Source organism: Nyctereutes procyonoides, unplaced genomic scaffold (genome assembly GCF_905146905.1).
Source record: "Nyctereutes procyonoides isolate TBG_1078 unplaced genomic scaffold, NYPRO_anot_genome, whole genome shotgun sequence".
NCBI lineage: Eukaryota > Metazoa > Chordata > Mammalia > Carnivora > Canidae > Nyctereutes > Nyctereutes procyonoides.
This window is the reverse complement of record NW_026575139.1, coordinates 36,159,484-36,175,066: the sequence shown is the minus strand read 5'-3', so window position 1 is coordinate 36,175,066 and position 15,583 is coordinate 36,159,484. Positions and strand designations below refer to the sequence as shown.

At 41.6% G+C, this 15,583-nt stretch overlaps 1 protein-coding gene across 1 annotated transcript in view; it reads left to right on the top strand.

The window, feature by feature from the left end:
• Nucleotides 1–14,856, top strand: part of PRKCH (protein kinase C eta) — a 229,640-nt gene extending 214,784 nt beyond the window's left edge. Inside the window, exons 13-14 of the mRNA XM_055304119.1 lie at nt 12,130–12,273; nt 13,597–14,856. Of these exons, the coding sequence (XP_055160094.1) occupies nt 12,130–12,273; nt 13,597–13,743 (291 nt within the window). The 3' untranslated portion in view covers nt 13,744–14,856. The remainder of the gene's footprint in view (nt 1–12,129; nt 12,274–13,596) is intronic.
• The last annotated feature ends 727 nt before the right edge of the window (nt 14,857–15,583 follow it).

The window sequence follows — 15,583 nt, the reverse complement described above, 5'->3', positions numbered from 1 at the left end:
TATTTTTAATTGGATTATTTGTTTTGTCTAGTGTTGGATTGTGTAAGTTCTTTCTATAGTTAAGATATTAACCCCTTATTGGATACAACATTTGCAAATATCCTCTCCCATTCAGTAGGTTGCCTTTTCATTTTGTTGATGGTTTTCTTCATTGTGCAGAAGTTTTTTTTTTTAATATAGTCTTAATAATTTATTTTTGCTTTTGTTTCCCTTCTCTGAGGAGACATACCTAGAGAAATGTTGTTAGGACCAGTATCAAAGAGATTACTGCCTATGGTTTCTTCTAGGAGTTTTATGGTTTTGGGCCTCATATTTAGGTCTTTAACCCACTTTTTAGTTTATTTTTGTGTATGGTATAAGAAAGTGATCCAATTTCATTCATTTGGATGTAGCTATTTAGTATTTCCAGCATAATTAAAGAAACTATCATTTCCCCATTGTACTACCACCTCTGTCATAGATCAATTGACCATATAGGCATGAGTTTATTTCTTATGCTACAGCTTTGCAGTATATCTTGAAATTTGGGATTGTGATATTTCCAGCTTTGTTCTTCTTTCTTTTTGTTTGTTTTTGTTGTTGTTGTTTTTTGTTCTTCTTTCTCAAGATTACTTTGGCTATCCAGGGTCCTTTGTGGTTCCATACAAATTTTAGGATTATGTTAGTTCTGTGAAAAAACTGTTAATATTTTGATAGTGAATTCATTAAATCTGTAGATTGCCTTGGGTAGTATGGACATTTTAACAATATTAGTTCTTCCAGTCCATGAACATGGAATATCTTTCCGTTTGTGAGGTCTTCAGTTTTTTATACTTTTCAGAGTATAATTCATCAATATATTTTTTAAAGAATTTATTTATTTATTTATTTATTTATTTATTTATTTATTTATATTGAGACAGAGAGAGAGAGAGAGAGAGAGAGGCAGAGACACAGGCAGAGGGAGAAAGCAGGCTCCAGGTAGGGAACCTGACATGGGACTGGATCCCAGGTCCCCAGGATCACGTCCTGAGCCGAAGGTGGCACTAAACTGCTGAGCCACTAGGGCTGCCCAATTCATCAATATTTAATATTTTTCAGAGTAAAAGCCTTTAACCTCCTTGGTTAAGTTTATTCCTAGTGATTTTATTCTTCTTTGTGTCTTTCTTCCAGTGGATCGTCTTTCCTCCTTTATCGTATATTAGTTGACCATAAAGTTCAGGGTCCACTTCTGGGTTCTCTGTTCTGTTCCATTGATCTATGTGTCTGTTTTTGTGCCAGTACCACACTGTCTTGATAAACACAGCTTTGTAGTACAACCTGAAATCTGGCATTGTGATGCCCCCAGATATGGTTTTCTTTTTTTAAAATTCCCCTGGCTGTTTGGGGTCTTTTCTGATTCCACACAAATCTTAAAATAATTTGTTCTAAGTCTCTGAAGAAAGTCCATGGTATTTTGATAGGGATTGCATTAAACGTGTAAATTGCCCTGGGTAACATTGACATTTTCACAATATTAATTCTGCCAATCCATGAGCATGGAATATTTTTCCATCTCTTTGTGTCTTCCTCAATTTCTTTCAGAAGTGTTCTGTAGTTTTTAGGGTATATTTTGAGAACCATTTGAATGGTAAATGGTTCTCCAACCTTTTATTTTCAGGTTGTAGGTGTCCTTCTGTCTAAAATGAGTCTCTTGTAGACAGCAAATAGATGGGTCCTGCTTTTTTATCCAGTCTGAAACCCTGCGCCTTTTGATGGGGTCATTAAGCCCATTCACGTTCAGAGTTACTTGAACTTCTTCTTAAAGGGGAGTTTTAAGAGTCCCCCTTAAAATTTCTTGCAGAGCTGGTTTCGAGGTCACATATTCTTTCAGTTCCTGCCTGTCTTGGAAGCTCTTTATCTCTCCTTCCATTTTGAATGAGAGCCTTGCTGGATAAAGTATTCTTGGTTGCATGTTCTTCTCATTTAGGACCCTGAATATATCCTGCCAGCCCTTTCTGGCCTGCCAGGTCTCTGTGGAGAGGTCTGCTGTTACCCTAATATTCCTCCCCATGAAAGTCAGGGACTTCTTGTCTCTTGCTGCTTTAAGGATCTTCTCTTTATCTTTGGAATTTGCAAGCTTCACTATTAGATGTCGAGGTGTTGAACGGATTTTATTGATTTTAGGGGGGGATCTCTCTATTTCCTGGATCTGAATGCCTGTTTCCCTTCCCAGATTGGGAAAGTTTTCAGCTAGGATTTGTTCAAATACATATTCTGGCCCTCTGGCCCTTTCGGCGCCCTCGGGAACCCCAATTAAACGTAGGTTTTTCTTCCTTAGAGTGTCATTTATTTCCCTTAATCTGTCTTCATGGTTCTTTAATTGTTTATCTCTTTTTTCCTCAGTTTCCCTCTTTGCCATTAACTTGTCTTCTATGTCACTCACTCGTTCTTCCACCTCGTTAACCCTCGTCGTTAGGACTTCTAGTTTGGATTGCATCTCATTCAATTGATTTTTAATTTCTGCCTGATTGGATCTAAATTCTGCAGTCATGAAGTCTCGTGAGGCCTTAATGCTTTTTTCTAGAGCCACCAGTAGCTGTATAATGGTGCTTCTGAATTGGCTTTCTGACATTGAAGTGTAATCCAGATTTTGTAACTCTGTGGGAGAGAGGGCTGTTTCTGATTCTTTCTTTTGAAGTGAGGTTTTCCTTCTAGTCATTTTGCTCAGTGCAGAGTGGCCAAAAACAAGTTGTATTGGAACCCGGGGGAGTATCACTGGTCCCTCTAGCTGGTCTTCTGGGGGAGGGGCCTGTTGCGCTGATTTTCAGGTGTTAGCACTTGGGGGAGCTGCTCTGCCCCTGCCTGCTGCAGGGCTCAGCGGGGGTTTTTTACCCCGTCAGGCCCCAGGAGGAACAGCAGCAGTTGCTATGGCAACTCTGGAAGCCTGGATTCAGCCTCCGCAGGAACTACGGGCTCGGGGCTCTCGGTTCTCCGTCCGCAGGGCCTGGAGGCTCCGGGGCGGGGCCGCTGATCTGCTCAGCTCGGGGCAGGAGCATCCTTGCTGTCCTGGGCCCTCCCGGCCTCTGCCTGTCCCGGGGGAGGCCGGATCCTGGGCTGTGTCCCGGCGCCCTGTGCTCCGGGGCCTGGGCTGGTGGATTCGCGCTCCCGCCCTGCAGCTCCCTCCCTGGAGCCGCTCCCATCTCTTGATCCAATAGTAAATGGGATTGTTTTCTTAATTTTTCTTTCTGCTACTTTGTTATCGGTGTATAGAAACGCGAACAGATTTCTGTGTGTTAACTTTGTATCTTAGGACTTTACTGAATTTGTGTATTATTTTTCATAGTTTTTTTTTATGGAGTCTTTGGGATTTTTATGTATAGTAACATGTCATCTGAAAATAGTGACAGTTTAACTTCATCCTTGCCAATTTGGTTACCTTTTATTTCTTTTTCTTGACAATTGCTGCAGCTAGGATTTTCAGTACTATGTTGAATGAAAGTGCTGACAGTGGACATCCTTGTCTTGTTCCTGATCTTAGAGGAAAAGCTCTCAGTTTTCCCCACTCACTTGATGTTATCTGTGGGTTTGTCATATGTGGCCTTTATTTTATTGAAATATGTTCCCTCTAACCCAACTTTGATGAGAGTTTTTATCATGAACAGATGTTGAATTTTGTCAAATGCTTTTTCTGCATCTATTGAGTGAGATGATATTATTTTTCATTTTGTTAACATGATGTATCACATTGATTTATTCGCAAATCTTGACCCATCTATACATCTCCAGAATATACATGAATATCCAGAATATCCAGATGTATACATCTATACATCTCCAGAATATATTCCACTCAGTCATAGTGAATGATCTTTTTAATGGATTATTGAATGTGGTTTGCTGATATTTTGTTGAGGACTTTTTACATCTATGTTCATCAGGGATATTGGCCTGTGTTCTTTTTTTTCTGTAGTATCTTATCTGGTTATGGTATCTGAATAATGCTGTCTTCATAGAATGTATGTGGAAGCTTTTCTTCTTCTATTTTATGGAATAATTTGAGAAAAATAGATATTAAATTTTCTTTAATTGTTTGGTAGAATTCATGTGTGAAGCCATCTGGTTCTGAACTTTTGTTTGTTGGGAGTTTTTGATTACTAATTCAATTTCATTACTAGTAATTGTTCTGTTTAGATTTTCTATTCCTGTTTCAGAAGATTATATATATTTCTAGGAATTTATGCATTTCTTCTGAGCTATCCAATTTGTTGGCATATAATTTTTTGTAGTCTTTTTTTCTTGAGAAACCTAGCTAAAGGTTGATCAGGTTTTTTACCTTTTCAAAGAGCTAGCTCTTCATTTCACTGATCTTTTCTATTGTTTTGTAGTCTGTATGTTTGTAGTCTGTAGTATGTTTTATTTATTTCTGCTCTGATCTTATTATTTCTTTCCTTCTTACTAACTTTGGCCTTTGTTCTTTTTCTAGTTCCCATAGGTGTAAGGTTAGATAGTTTGAGATTTTATTGTTTCTTAAAGTAGGCCTATATTGCTATAAATTTTCCTCTTGGAACTGCTTTTGCTGTGGCCTCAAGATTTTGGACCACTGTGTTTTTATTTGTCTTCATGTATTTTTTTTATTTCTTTTTTAACCCATAGGTTGCTTAGTAGCATGTTGTTTAGTCTTAACATGTTTGTGGTTTTTTCCTTTTTTTTTTCTTATAATTGATTTCTAGTTTCATACTGTTGTGGCCAGAAAAGATGCATGATATGATTTTATTTTTTGAATATTTTATTATTTATTTATTTGAGGGAGACAGAGAACATGAGAGAGAGAGCAAGCACAAGCAGGGAGAAGGGCAAAGGGAGAACCCCTCCCTCCTCCTACCCACAGGATCATGACCTAAGCCTAAGGCAGATGCTTAACCACTGAGCCACCCGGGCACCTCTAATTTTAATCTTCTTAAATGTATTGAGACTTGTTTTATGGCCTAATGTGATCTTAGAGAATGTTCTGTGTTCACTTGAAAAGAATATATTCTGTTGTCTGAAAAGAGGATATTCTGTTGTTTTGAGATGGGGTGTTTTATATATATATAAAGCCCATCTGTTCTAATGTATCATTCAAAGACATTATTTTATTATTTTCTGCCTGGATTATATGTCCATTGATGTAAGTGGGGTATTAAAGTCCCCTACTATTATTGTATTATTGTTAGTTTATCCCTTTATATTTGTTAATATTTGCTTGATGTATTCTGGGTGCTCCAATGTTGGGTGCATAGATATTTACAACTGTTATATCCTCTTTTTGAAGTGATCCCTCTATGATTATGTAATGCCCTTCTTCGTTTTGTGTTGCAGTGTTAAAGTCCACTTTGGCTGATAAAAATATTGCTCTTTGTTTTTCACTTTAACATGGAACTCTTTCACATCCTTTCATTTTCAGTCTATATGTGTCTTTAGTTCTGGAGTAAGCCTCCTGAAGGCAGCACATAGATAGGGTGACAGAATCATAAGGAAACAAGACCCATTTCTTTTGATTAGAGCATTTAGGCCATTTACATTTAAAGTGATTATTGATAAGGATGCACTTTTTGCCATTTTGTGAATCATTTTCTGGATGTCTTTGTAATTCTATAATTCTACTCTGTTCTCTTACTCTCTTGTAATTGATGGATTTCTTCAGTGTTATGCTTGGCTTTTTGTTTTTTTGTATATCTATTGTAGGTTTTGGGTTTGTGGTTAACATGAGGCTCCTATAATATCCTAAATATGTAGTAGTCCGTACTCAGTTGATGGTCACTTAAGTTTGAAAATATTCTAAAAATAACCTTTTCCATGTATATGTTGTCATGTTTTATATATTTTTTTATTTATAATTTTCTTCTAATTATGGCTTTTTCTTTTGCACTTAAAAAAGTCCCTTTAGGGCAGCCCCAGTGGCACAGTGGTTTAGCGCCGCCTGCAGCCTAGGACATGATCCTGGAGACCCTGGATCAAGTCTGATGTCGGGCTCTCTGCATGGTGCCTGCTTCTCCCTCTGCCTGTGTCTCTGCCTCTCTCTCTCTCTCTCTCTCTCTCTCTCTCTCTCTCTGCGTCTCTATGGATAAATAAATAAATTTTTTTAAAAAGTCCCTTTAACATTTATTATAAGGCCAGTTTAATGTTGAACTCCTTTAACTTTTGTCTTGGAAGTTCCTTCTCTCTCCTTCAATTCTGAATGGTAAGTGATCTTGCTGTTTAGAGTATTCTTGGTTTTAGGTTTTTACCTCTCAGCACTTCGCAGGTCAGAAGGGAATAGCATAATATATGCAAAGTTTCTACTAAAAAAAAAAAACAGCTGAGAGCCTCAAGGCTTCAGTAACTAGTTGCTTCTCTCTTGCTGCTTTTAAAATTCTTTATCTTTAATCTTTAACATTTTAATTATTATGTGTCATGATGTGAACCTCCTTGTTTGCAACTCTCTGTGCTTCCTGAACCCAAATGTCTGTGTTTTTCCCCAAGTTAAGGAAGTTTTCAACTATTATTTCTCCAAATAAGTTTCTGCCCCTTTCTCTCTCTTCTTTTCTTCTGGGACCTTTTTAATGTGAATGTTTGTTTGCTTGATCCTGTCCAAGAGATCCCTTAATTTGTCATCTTTTTAAACTTCTTTCTTCTTTTTGCTGTTCAGCTTGGGGGCTTTCCTTTATCCTGTTTTAGATCACTGATCCATTCCTCTGCATCTGCATCTATTGATTTCCTCTAGTGTACTTTTCATTTCACTTATTATATTTTTCAGCTGATTCTTTTTTATATTTTCTATTTCTTTGTTGAAATACTTAGTTCATCCATTATTTTCTTCAGTCCAGTGAAAATCTTTATATTAAATGCTTTATCAGCATATCACTTCTCCATTTCACTTAGTTCTCTTTTTGAGGTTTTTGTCTTGTTCTTTCATTTAGAACAAATTCCTCTGTTTCATTTTGCTTAATTTTGTGTTAATTTATATGAATTAGGCAGGACAGCTACTTCTCCTAAACTTGAAGTATGGTCTTGTGTATGGTTGTCCCCTGTGTAGACTGTGTGTGCCTGATGACCTTGGTTGGCTTGCTGGAGCTGTGGCTAGTGTGGGCTTGAAGTCCTGGGGCACTCCATGTTGTGGCTGCCCCTGATGGGATGGCAGGAGCTAAGTGGGTGTAGGCTGGGACCATCCTGCAGCACTCTATGCAGAGGGTGCCCTGGCAGGACAGCCAAAGCTAAAGTAAGCATGGGCTGGGGCCCTCCCAGGTCTCCTTAAGCAGAGGGCACTCGGGCAGGATAAGCTGAAGGTGGTGTAAGCAGGATGTCCCAGAGTTCAGCACAAGGAGCACCAGTAGCCAAGGCTGTTGCTGCCCATGGTGTTCTACACAGGGGGGCCCCAGTTGGGCTGCTGGAGCTGAATTAGATAGGGGACAGAAGGTCCCTGAGCACTCTGCACCAGGGGTGCCCTAGCAAATTATCTGGAGCCAAAGCAGTGTGGCCTGGTGTATTTCGTGTGTCTGTGTCATCTTGGCAGAAAGGCTGGAACTGTTGTGGGTGCTGATCACAAGTGTCCTGATAGACACTGTGCTGGGACCACTTTGTTGTGACTGCTGGGGCCATTGTGGACAAGGAACCTGGGGTTCACTGAGGTGTCAGGCTCACTAGGGCACTGAGCCTTGCTCCTTTCCATGCTACCAAGATAGAGGGGGATTAAAAATCCTAATACTTGCCAGCCTGTCCAACCTGGAGAGATGTCCAGCATGTCTCCTGCCATTTGTCAAAGTTCTAGTATTATATGCTTTATATTCTAGTATAGCACTTTTAAATGTTTGTTGTTTTTTTTTTTTCCCTGTGCTCCAGAGCAATTGAATCTACTCAAAGTCCCTCCACACTATTCCTCCCCGCTGCAGTTTGCAGCATTGGGTGTTCCCTTTATTATCATATCTCCATCTAGCTTTTGTGCAGCAGCTGTTCAGTCAGCCCTCAGTTCCTCTTCAGGAGGAATTACTTTATAAATAAGTGTAGATTTAATAAGTCCATGGATAGGGTGAGTTTGGGATCTTCCTGTGTTCCATCTTGGACCAGAAGCCCCACCCTGGCTTTTTTCTGTCCCTCTTCCAGGGGTGAGAGCCATACAAAGTCAGTGAGTGAGGCCAGGTAGGTGTGAAGCAATATGGTATGATGGGGCATGAGGCTGACCAGGGATCAGATGCTCCATCTAAAAAGGCAGCTCCTGCTTGACTGTAGGCCATTTATATCAAGAAGTGCAGGTTTGGGGATCCCTGGGTGGCTCAGTGGTTGAGCATCTGCCTTCAGCCCGGGGCGCGATCCTGGAGTCCCAGGATCAAATCTCACATCAGGCTCCCTGCATGGAGCCTGCTTCTCCCTCTGCTGTGTCTCTGCCTCTCTCTCTCTCCCTCTATCTCTATCTATCTCTATCTCTATCTCTGTGTGTGTGTGTCTCTCATGAATAAATAAATAAACTCTTAAAAAAAAAGAACTGCAGGTTTATCTTATTTTCCAGAATATCCTATTTTCCAAGGGAAATTGGAAAGCCTGACTTTTAAATAAAATTTCCTAGTTTTTAAATGTCTGATAAGTAATTACAATTATATTAAAACATGCTGTGTGAGCCAAATAAGATGCCCGGGGCCGGGGGCCAGTTTTACTTCTATACTTTCTCTCCTTTTCCGTAGTTTTGCCTGCCCTACCAGCTTTATCTCTTGTTCTCTCACCACATGTTGAGGTTGCAGAGAGTCAGATCTCTAAGCCTGGCCTGCACCACGGATTTACATTAGTCATCTCCATGGGGATGTCTGCACACTTCAAATGCAAAGCTGAGCTCAGCTTCCCTCTCAGATCCACACAGTGTCAGGTCTTAAGAAATGCTGGATGTTTTTGTTTTATTCCCCAAAACTGCTGTTACTAATGTTAGTGCTTCTGTGAATAATACTACCAACAATGTATTGCCTTTCTTTTGTTACCTATCTCTGTTATCCAATACTACCCTTCCATCAAGCAGCCGAGCAGACCCTGCACTCCTGCCTACCCCTTCACTGCAAGGCCAACCAGTGTGGATTGTGTTCATTCATCTTCCAGAAGCCCTGTAGGACTTGCTCCTAACCTTGCCTTCCCACTAATAAGAAACTCTTCTAGTTTCTGAACTTGTCTGGTCTTCTCAGATGTTTTCTCCATCTCTTAACCATTCACCCACTACCATTCTCTTACCTCTTCATTCAGATGTATTCAGTACATTGTGGCTAGAGTCATCTCCTACCTCATAGGCCAGCTGTCATCACTGACCTCTCTATAGGACTTTGGTGGCTCCTACAGGCTGTACCTCCTCCCCTTCCTCCCCACCCCCCACCCTCTGGCTCCTCAACCATCCCCACATGCGATCACACTGTGTGTTCCTCTGCCAGGGTACCAGGTATTTGCATGCACCTGTGCTGGCTTTTGGGCATGACTATTTTCTTCCTTCATGCCTGTGTTCATTCGATTCATCCACCTCCTGTCTCATCAAATGCCACCTCTTCCATGGAGCCATTACTTACCTTCTTGTGACCAACTGCATGCGCTGCTTGCCCAACAGGGGTTCCTACCATTCTGCTCTTTTCATTTCACCCAGCTGTGATTGCCCAACGAAGTTTGCTGGCCTATTTCCCCTTCACTTGATCAGCTCCTTCATGGAGAGACCGTGTCAGTCATCTATATATCCACAACGGCTAGTACATGGCCTTGCATACAGTGGACACCCTGTAACCTTTGTAAATTGATCCCCCTTTTTTTTTTTTTTAAATTTTATTTATGATAGGCACACAGTGAGAGAGAGAGGCAGAGACATAGGCAGAGGGAGAGGGAGAAGCAGGCTCCATGCACCGAGAGCCCGACGTGGGATTCGATCCTGGGTCTCCAGGATCGCGCCCTGGGCCAAAGGCAGGCGCTAAACCACTGCGCCACCCAGGGATCCCAATTGATCCCCTTTTTAAGTGGAGAATGGCTGTATCTCAAGGGCTCAGAACAAGATATTAAAAGTCAAAACAAAACTGGTTGGCTATTCAGAAGGACTTCTCAGAATTTAAAAGAAGGTATCCAAGCTAGTGAAAGGGTTATTCTGACTGTCTCCATTTCCAGGGACGCTGTGTTTAGAGGAAGAACAGCTGTGATTTGGTCTAGTTTCCCTCACTCCTTCCCGCAGTGCCCCTTGGAAGTTTGGCTTCAGTACCAGGAGCAAGGAAGAATGGACAATGTCTGTTGGACCCTGGGCTGCTGCCACTCTGGCATCGAGAGTCATGCACTGTTCCTCTTGCCCAGAAGGACAAGTTGTACCCAGACACTCACAAGATGCCCTCTGCTCTCGTCACTGGCAGGCCTGGGAATTTCCCACAAGCCATCTGGGTCCATTCTACCATCCTCATATTCTGCATTTTTTGCAGCATTGTTTGTTAATTAGAATAGATGCCTGTTCTACTAGGTATCGCATCCTTTTGATGTTCCTAAGGAGCGAACCTACTCGTTTTTCTTGTATATATATTTTCCCATTCCTTTCTTAGTACACAGGTTGATCCAGAAGAACTCAAGCAGCATGAACATCTAGCTCTCACAGAGCTGAGCTATTTGTGAGATATATACTTCGAAAATCCACATCGACCACTATACATGCTGGAGTGCTAACTGATTGGACTTGTGTAGTTCTGAAAGCTCCTTATACTTTCTGGTTCCACCTCCAATGCAGCCCTACCTTTGGCCTTGCGTTCCTTGTCCTTAGGAGGGAGGAAAAGGTATTAAACCCCATTGGTGTCTGCATTTTTTATTACCTCTCTTGGAGGGCTTTTTAGCATCAGAGGTCTTTCCCGTCAGATTTGGTTAGGGATTTCTGCAGCTTCATACCTCCACAGGGTCATTTTCATTTGAAGCAACACCAGAGGCTTTGCAGCTTTGGACACCTGGCCTGGCAGGGATGGCCACCTCCAAACACTACCCTTTCATGTCTGTACCCCTTCCATAAGAGTGGCTTTTTATTTACTCTGGAAATTCCACTGCAAAGCAAGTTCTATGAACACAGCATGACTTTTGTGCCCAAATCAAACTTAGAAAGGGATGTTTGGGGGCAGTCATAAAGATAGCCCCCTTAAAGATTTAAACTTTCCAACAAACCTTTTTAATCCAAGGCAATTTTTACTTTGAAAATAGGAAATTAAATTAGCTTAAGTGTCTTTAAAATTGAAAATCACATTCTGGCCCTGAAAAGTAAATTATCCTGTACAACTCCTTGGTTTGGATGTGATCAGAACACCTTATAGGCCTTTTTGTCAAAGTAGATTTAGTTTCAAATATCTTGATAGGAGCTCAGCCCCAGGGAAGTTTCCCAATTGGTATTAATACAGATTTATATATATATATATATATATATATATATATATATATATATATAAATTTAGCGATTTAGAATCGCTAGAATTTAAATCGCTAGAATTTAGCGATTCTAATAGATAGAATAACATTCTGATGGGCTACATCATCGTGGCTGTATACACACACACACACACACACACATTGCTTAAATGGTCTATGTGTAGCAAGATTCTCAATCGTTAAACATTTCAAAATGAAAGGGTAGGAAAAAAGGCGCATCTTTGTTGCATAAAGAAAAATGGCCAACTTAAGGGTTTTTACTCTTGCAGCTTCTTCCCGCAGATCTTCAAAATAATGACTCTCCCTCTTCTCTCTGTGGTCTTGTCAGAGAGCGGGAATCCTGGCCGGCTGGTCAGGTCCTCAGAAAATGGCACAGCTGTTCTTAAAAGTAGTCCTATTCATAAGCTGTGGGCTGTTGACAACTGCAGTGTCGAGAAAGGCACACTATTTTATAAAGAGTTTTTCTTTAAAAGGGAAAGAAAAATACATGGTATTTACAGTGAAGAAAACTGGACCCTTCACTTTATTTTAGTGGCCACGTCTGAAATGAAGTGGCGAGGGCCATAAATACACACAAGCAATTGCGCCTTTAAGGGATGATTCATGTTGGCTGTGCTGCCCCTAATGGAAAATTCAGCTAGTTAAGATCAGCCAGAAAGCCGCGCACAGCCTCCTCTGCCAGGGCTGATGCCTACCATCTTGTGACATTCTTGTTGTATATTATTGAATGATTGACTCCCTTTGTTCCCCTCTCAGTTCATGACCAAGAACCCCACCATGCGCCTGGGCAGCCTGACTCAGGGTGGTGAGCATGCCATCTTGAGACATCCTTTCTTTAAGGAAATCGACTGGGCCCAGCTGAACCATCGCCAAGTAGAACCACCTTTCAGACCCAGAATCGTAAGTGTTCAAGACCATTAGAGTAGACTTTCCTCTCTTGAAATGCCTCAGTGTTCCACCAGAATCTTTTGTCCCCTGTGGAATAACCAAACCAGAAGTTCAGCCTTACATTTTGCAGGGTGGCCTCACCTGGGAGGAGGTGGGCCCCTGAGACAACATCTTTCCCTTTCCAGGTTATTTCAAATCTTTCACCTCTTGCTTACTCTGGAATCCACCCTCCCTTAATCTAAACTTTCTGGAACCTAAGAGACCGGAAACTTCCTAGGTTTCCCCAAAAGAGCTGGGCTGAGAAATTCATCACTCCTATACTTCCCTCATAGCTCCCAGGGTGCATTTCCCAAGCCCCCAAAGAAGTAGAAAGGACATGAAATGCTACCCACCTCACTGAAGCTGCTCCTTGGCTTGGAGAGCCTGGGTCTGTACCAGTGACTGCAGCCCAGAGCTTAGGCCAAATCCCTTTTGACCAGAGAAATACTGGGAGCCCCAGGGGTACCTTCCCAAGCAAGGCAGCTGAGACAGCATTCCTGAGGGTGGTCTAACTCTTGATTTGAGAGCTAAGTTCTTTTTCATCTGTGGATTAAGAGATCTGTGGTGGGGAAAGCAGAAAAGCATCTTCAATTTAGGTAAGAGAAATGAGATGTCTAACAATGGCAGAAAATAGCTTTCTGGCATTAGTTTACAAAGATGGAAAATATCAACATTTCCAGACACACAGCTAGCTTAATGTAATAGCCCCTAAGGTTGGGCACCAGGCACCCAGCTGGAAAGCCGCTTCGTTTACCAGGTCTCCCCCTGCCAACCCCTCGAGGAGGAGGGAAGGCTTTGCCAGTGGGGCAACATGAAGCCAACTGGTGAGTAAAGCAAGAGGCAGTGTTTCCTAAAACTCAGCACTTCCACATCTTTCAAGAAAATCTCTTCACACAGAATCCTGTGTATAAACAATAGGTGAGGGAAGTGTGAGCTTACACTCTGTTGACAGCTGACCATGTGTGTCCTTCTGTAAAGCCTGTCGAGAAGTGGCACTTTGGAGGGAGAGGGCTGATCAGGTGACCAAATGACCTGCTTTGCCTCTCAGCCTAAGGCGGGCCTGCTCAGAAAGATTTCCATGGGGTTAGTGAGCTGGGGGTTCCCGAATGCTGAAATGATACACAGCACAGCAGAATTATGATAACGTGCTGTTTAGTCATAATGGTCATAACTGTAAATGCTGCTGCTCCCAGGGCTGCACCACCGTTCTCTGCCCTCACGGGAGCAGGCTCCAGCCCAGGGAAGATGAGGATGCTTCATGTGCCTAAAAATCTGACCCTTGTTTCCTTTTGACAGAAATCTCGAGAAGATGTCAGTAATTTTGACCCTGACTTCATTAAGGAAGAGCCAGTTTTAACCCCAATTGATGAAGGACATCTTCCTATGATTAACCAGGATGAATTTAGAAACTTTTCCTTTGTGTCTCCAGAATTGCAACCTTAGCCTTATGGAGAATGAAAGACATGAGAATCGCAAGCAGATCCAGATTATCCAGGAGTTTCCTTTGGCATTCCCTAGTACCAGCCTTAGAACAAGAACCTTACCTTCAGAGTGCAGGTGGAAAACTCTGAAGGAAAGAACTTCAGGAGGTCAACTCTTTCTAGTCCTGAGGAAGCCATGGTACTGAAAAGAGTTGCTACCGGAATGAGATTTCATGACGAAATATACTGCTCAATCTAGGAGTCTCCAGGGCTCTTTTGGGCTTGGGATATTAAAAGGAACCAACAGAAGAGAAGGCGTGAAGAATCAATAGAACTTCTGAGCCACACTGGCTTTTGACTTCAAAAGACAAATCAAGACTTTGTCAGGGCCACTTTGTGTTCTTCGTAAGCTGGTGAGCCCCAAATATAGCGGTCTACGAAAAGTCTGTCAGTGCTAATGAAGAATTTGAAGGTAAGGAAATGAACGGCTTTCCAAATAGAATGATTGAAGAAACAAAACTCACAACTTAAAGCCCAATCTTGAAAACAGATGTTGGGCACCAAGACAACTATTCCAGCTTATTCTCTTATTCTCACTTTAATGGATATTTATTGAGTGTCCAGTGAGACGGTGCCACGCTACCTACTAGTGTAAACAGATTCGCGTTCACTGAACTTCCATGCTCCAGTCCACTTATTTACCTGAATGGTGTTTGCATTCTGTGAAATGCCTCTCCACATTGCATATATCATGCTTCGTTGTCTGCACATAACTTTTCCCACAGAAGAGGGCTCGCTGCCACAACAGCAACTATCCACACCAACAGCAGGTGAGCTAGGTGCTCGCTGCCTAATGACTTGTTAAGTCTCATTGTGGGATGATGTGTTGATACCGTGCTGAACTCAGTGAAGAATCGCACGCCACTCATGTCAGTGACCAGACTTATGGCTTATACATTAGCAAGTTATTTAAGTTATATTTTAAGAGACAAAAATGTTTGGTATGCATTTTCATAATTAGAAATGGCTCTTATAAACAGGACATTTACCGAAGAAGGACCATATAATATGTACTCATATGCAGTTGGAGAATTTTGTCTGTCTGGAAATAAATGCATTTTGTAGCAAAAGGAAACTTTTTGTCTAGAAGGATTTGTCCTATCCCCACTAGGCGACGAGATATCCAATTGAAGGTTTGGAGCAGAATGACTAGAAATCCAAAAGGAACTTCCTAAAAAGTTGGTATAACCTGTGTGTCCCTAAGTAGACTGGCTTCTTACCAGAATTTCTATTCTGAATCGGTAATCCTCAAAAATCTCAGTGCCTTGGCGCGATATTTATTCCTAATTAGCATAAAATATAGTGCAAGTTCAACGGCCCTCCTCTATCTTATGCCTTCTGGAAAACATCGTTTCCAAGGTTGCTATAGCAAGGGAGAAAGAGATGGAGGAGGTGCTTAACTACATCTCCAAAGAGGGACACACATCACTTCTGTGCACATCAAATTGCCCAGAACGCGGCCTCCATCTGCAAACAGGGTACTTCTAGACGTACAGAGCAGCCAAAGGGTATCTAGCCAATATTGAAAATCTCTGTCCTGGGTTTTGTATTACCAGCTGAAAAAATGACTTTTGAATTAACAATCGCTAGGAGCCTCCCTTTACTTGTGTTCAGCATCTAGCAGTTCCTAGGCAGACTCAGCATAATTTCACTACATCTTCAGGTCACTCTACCACTCTTTCCAGGGTAAGAACACCAGGGCCTATTTGACAAATGAGAAGAGAAAGGCTCAGAGAAGTTTAGTTGGTTGCCCAAAGGCTTCAGACTTGATAAGGAGAGGATCTAGTCTAGAGTCTAAATCA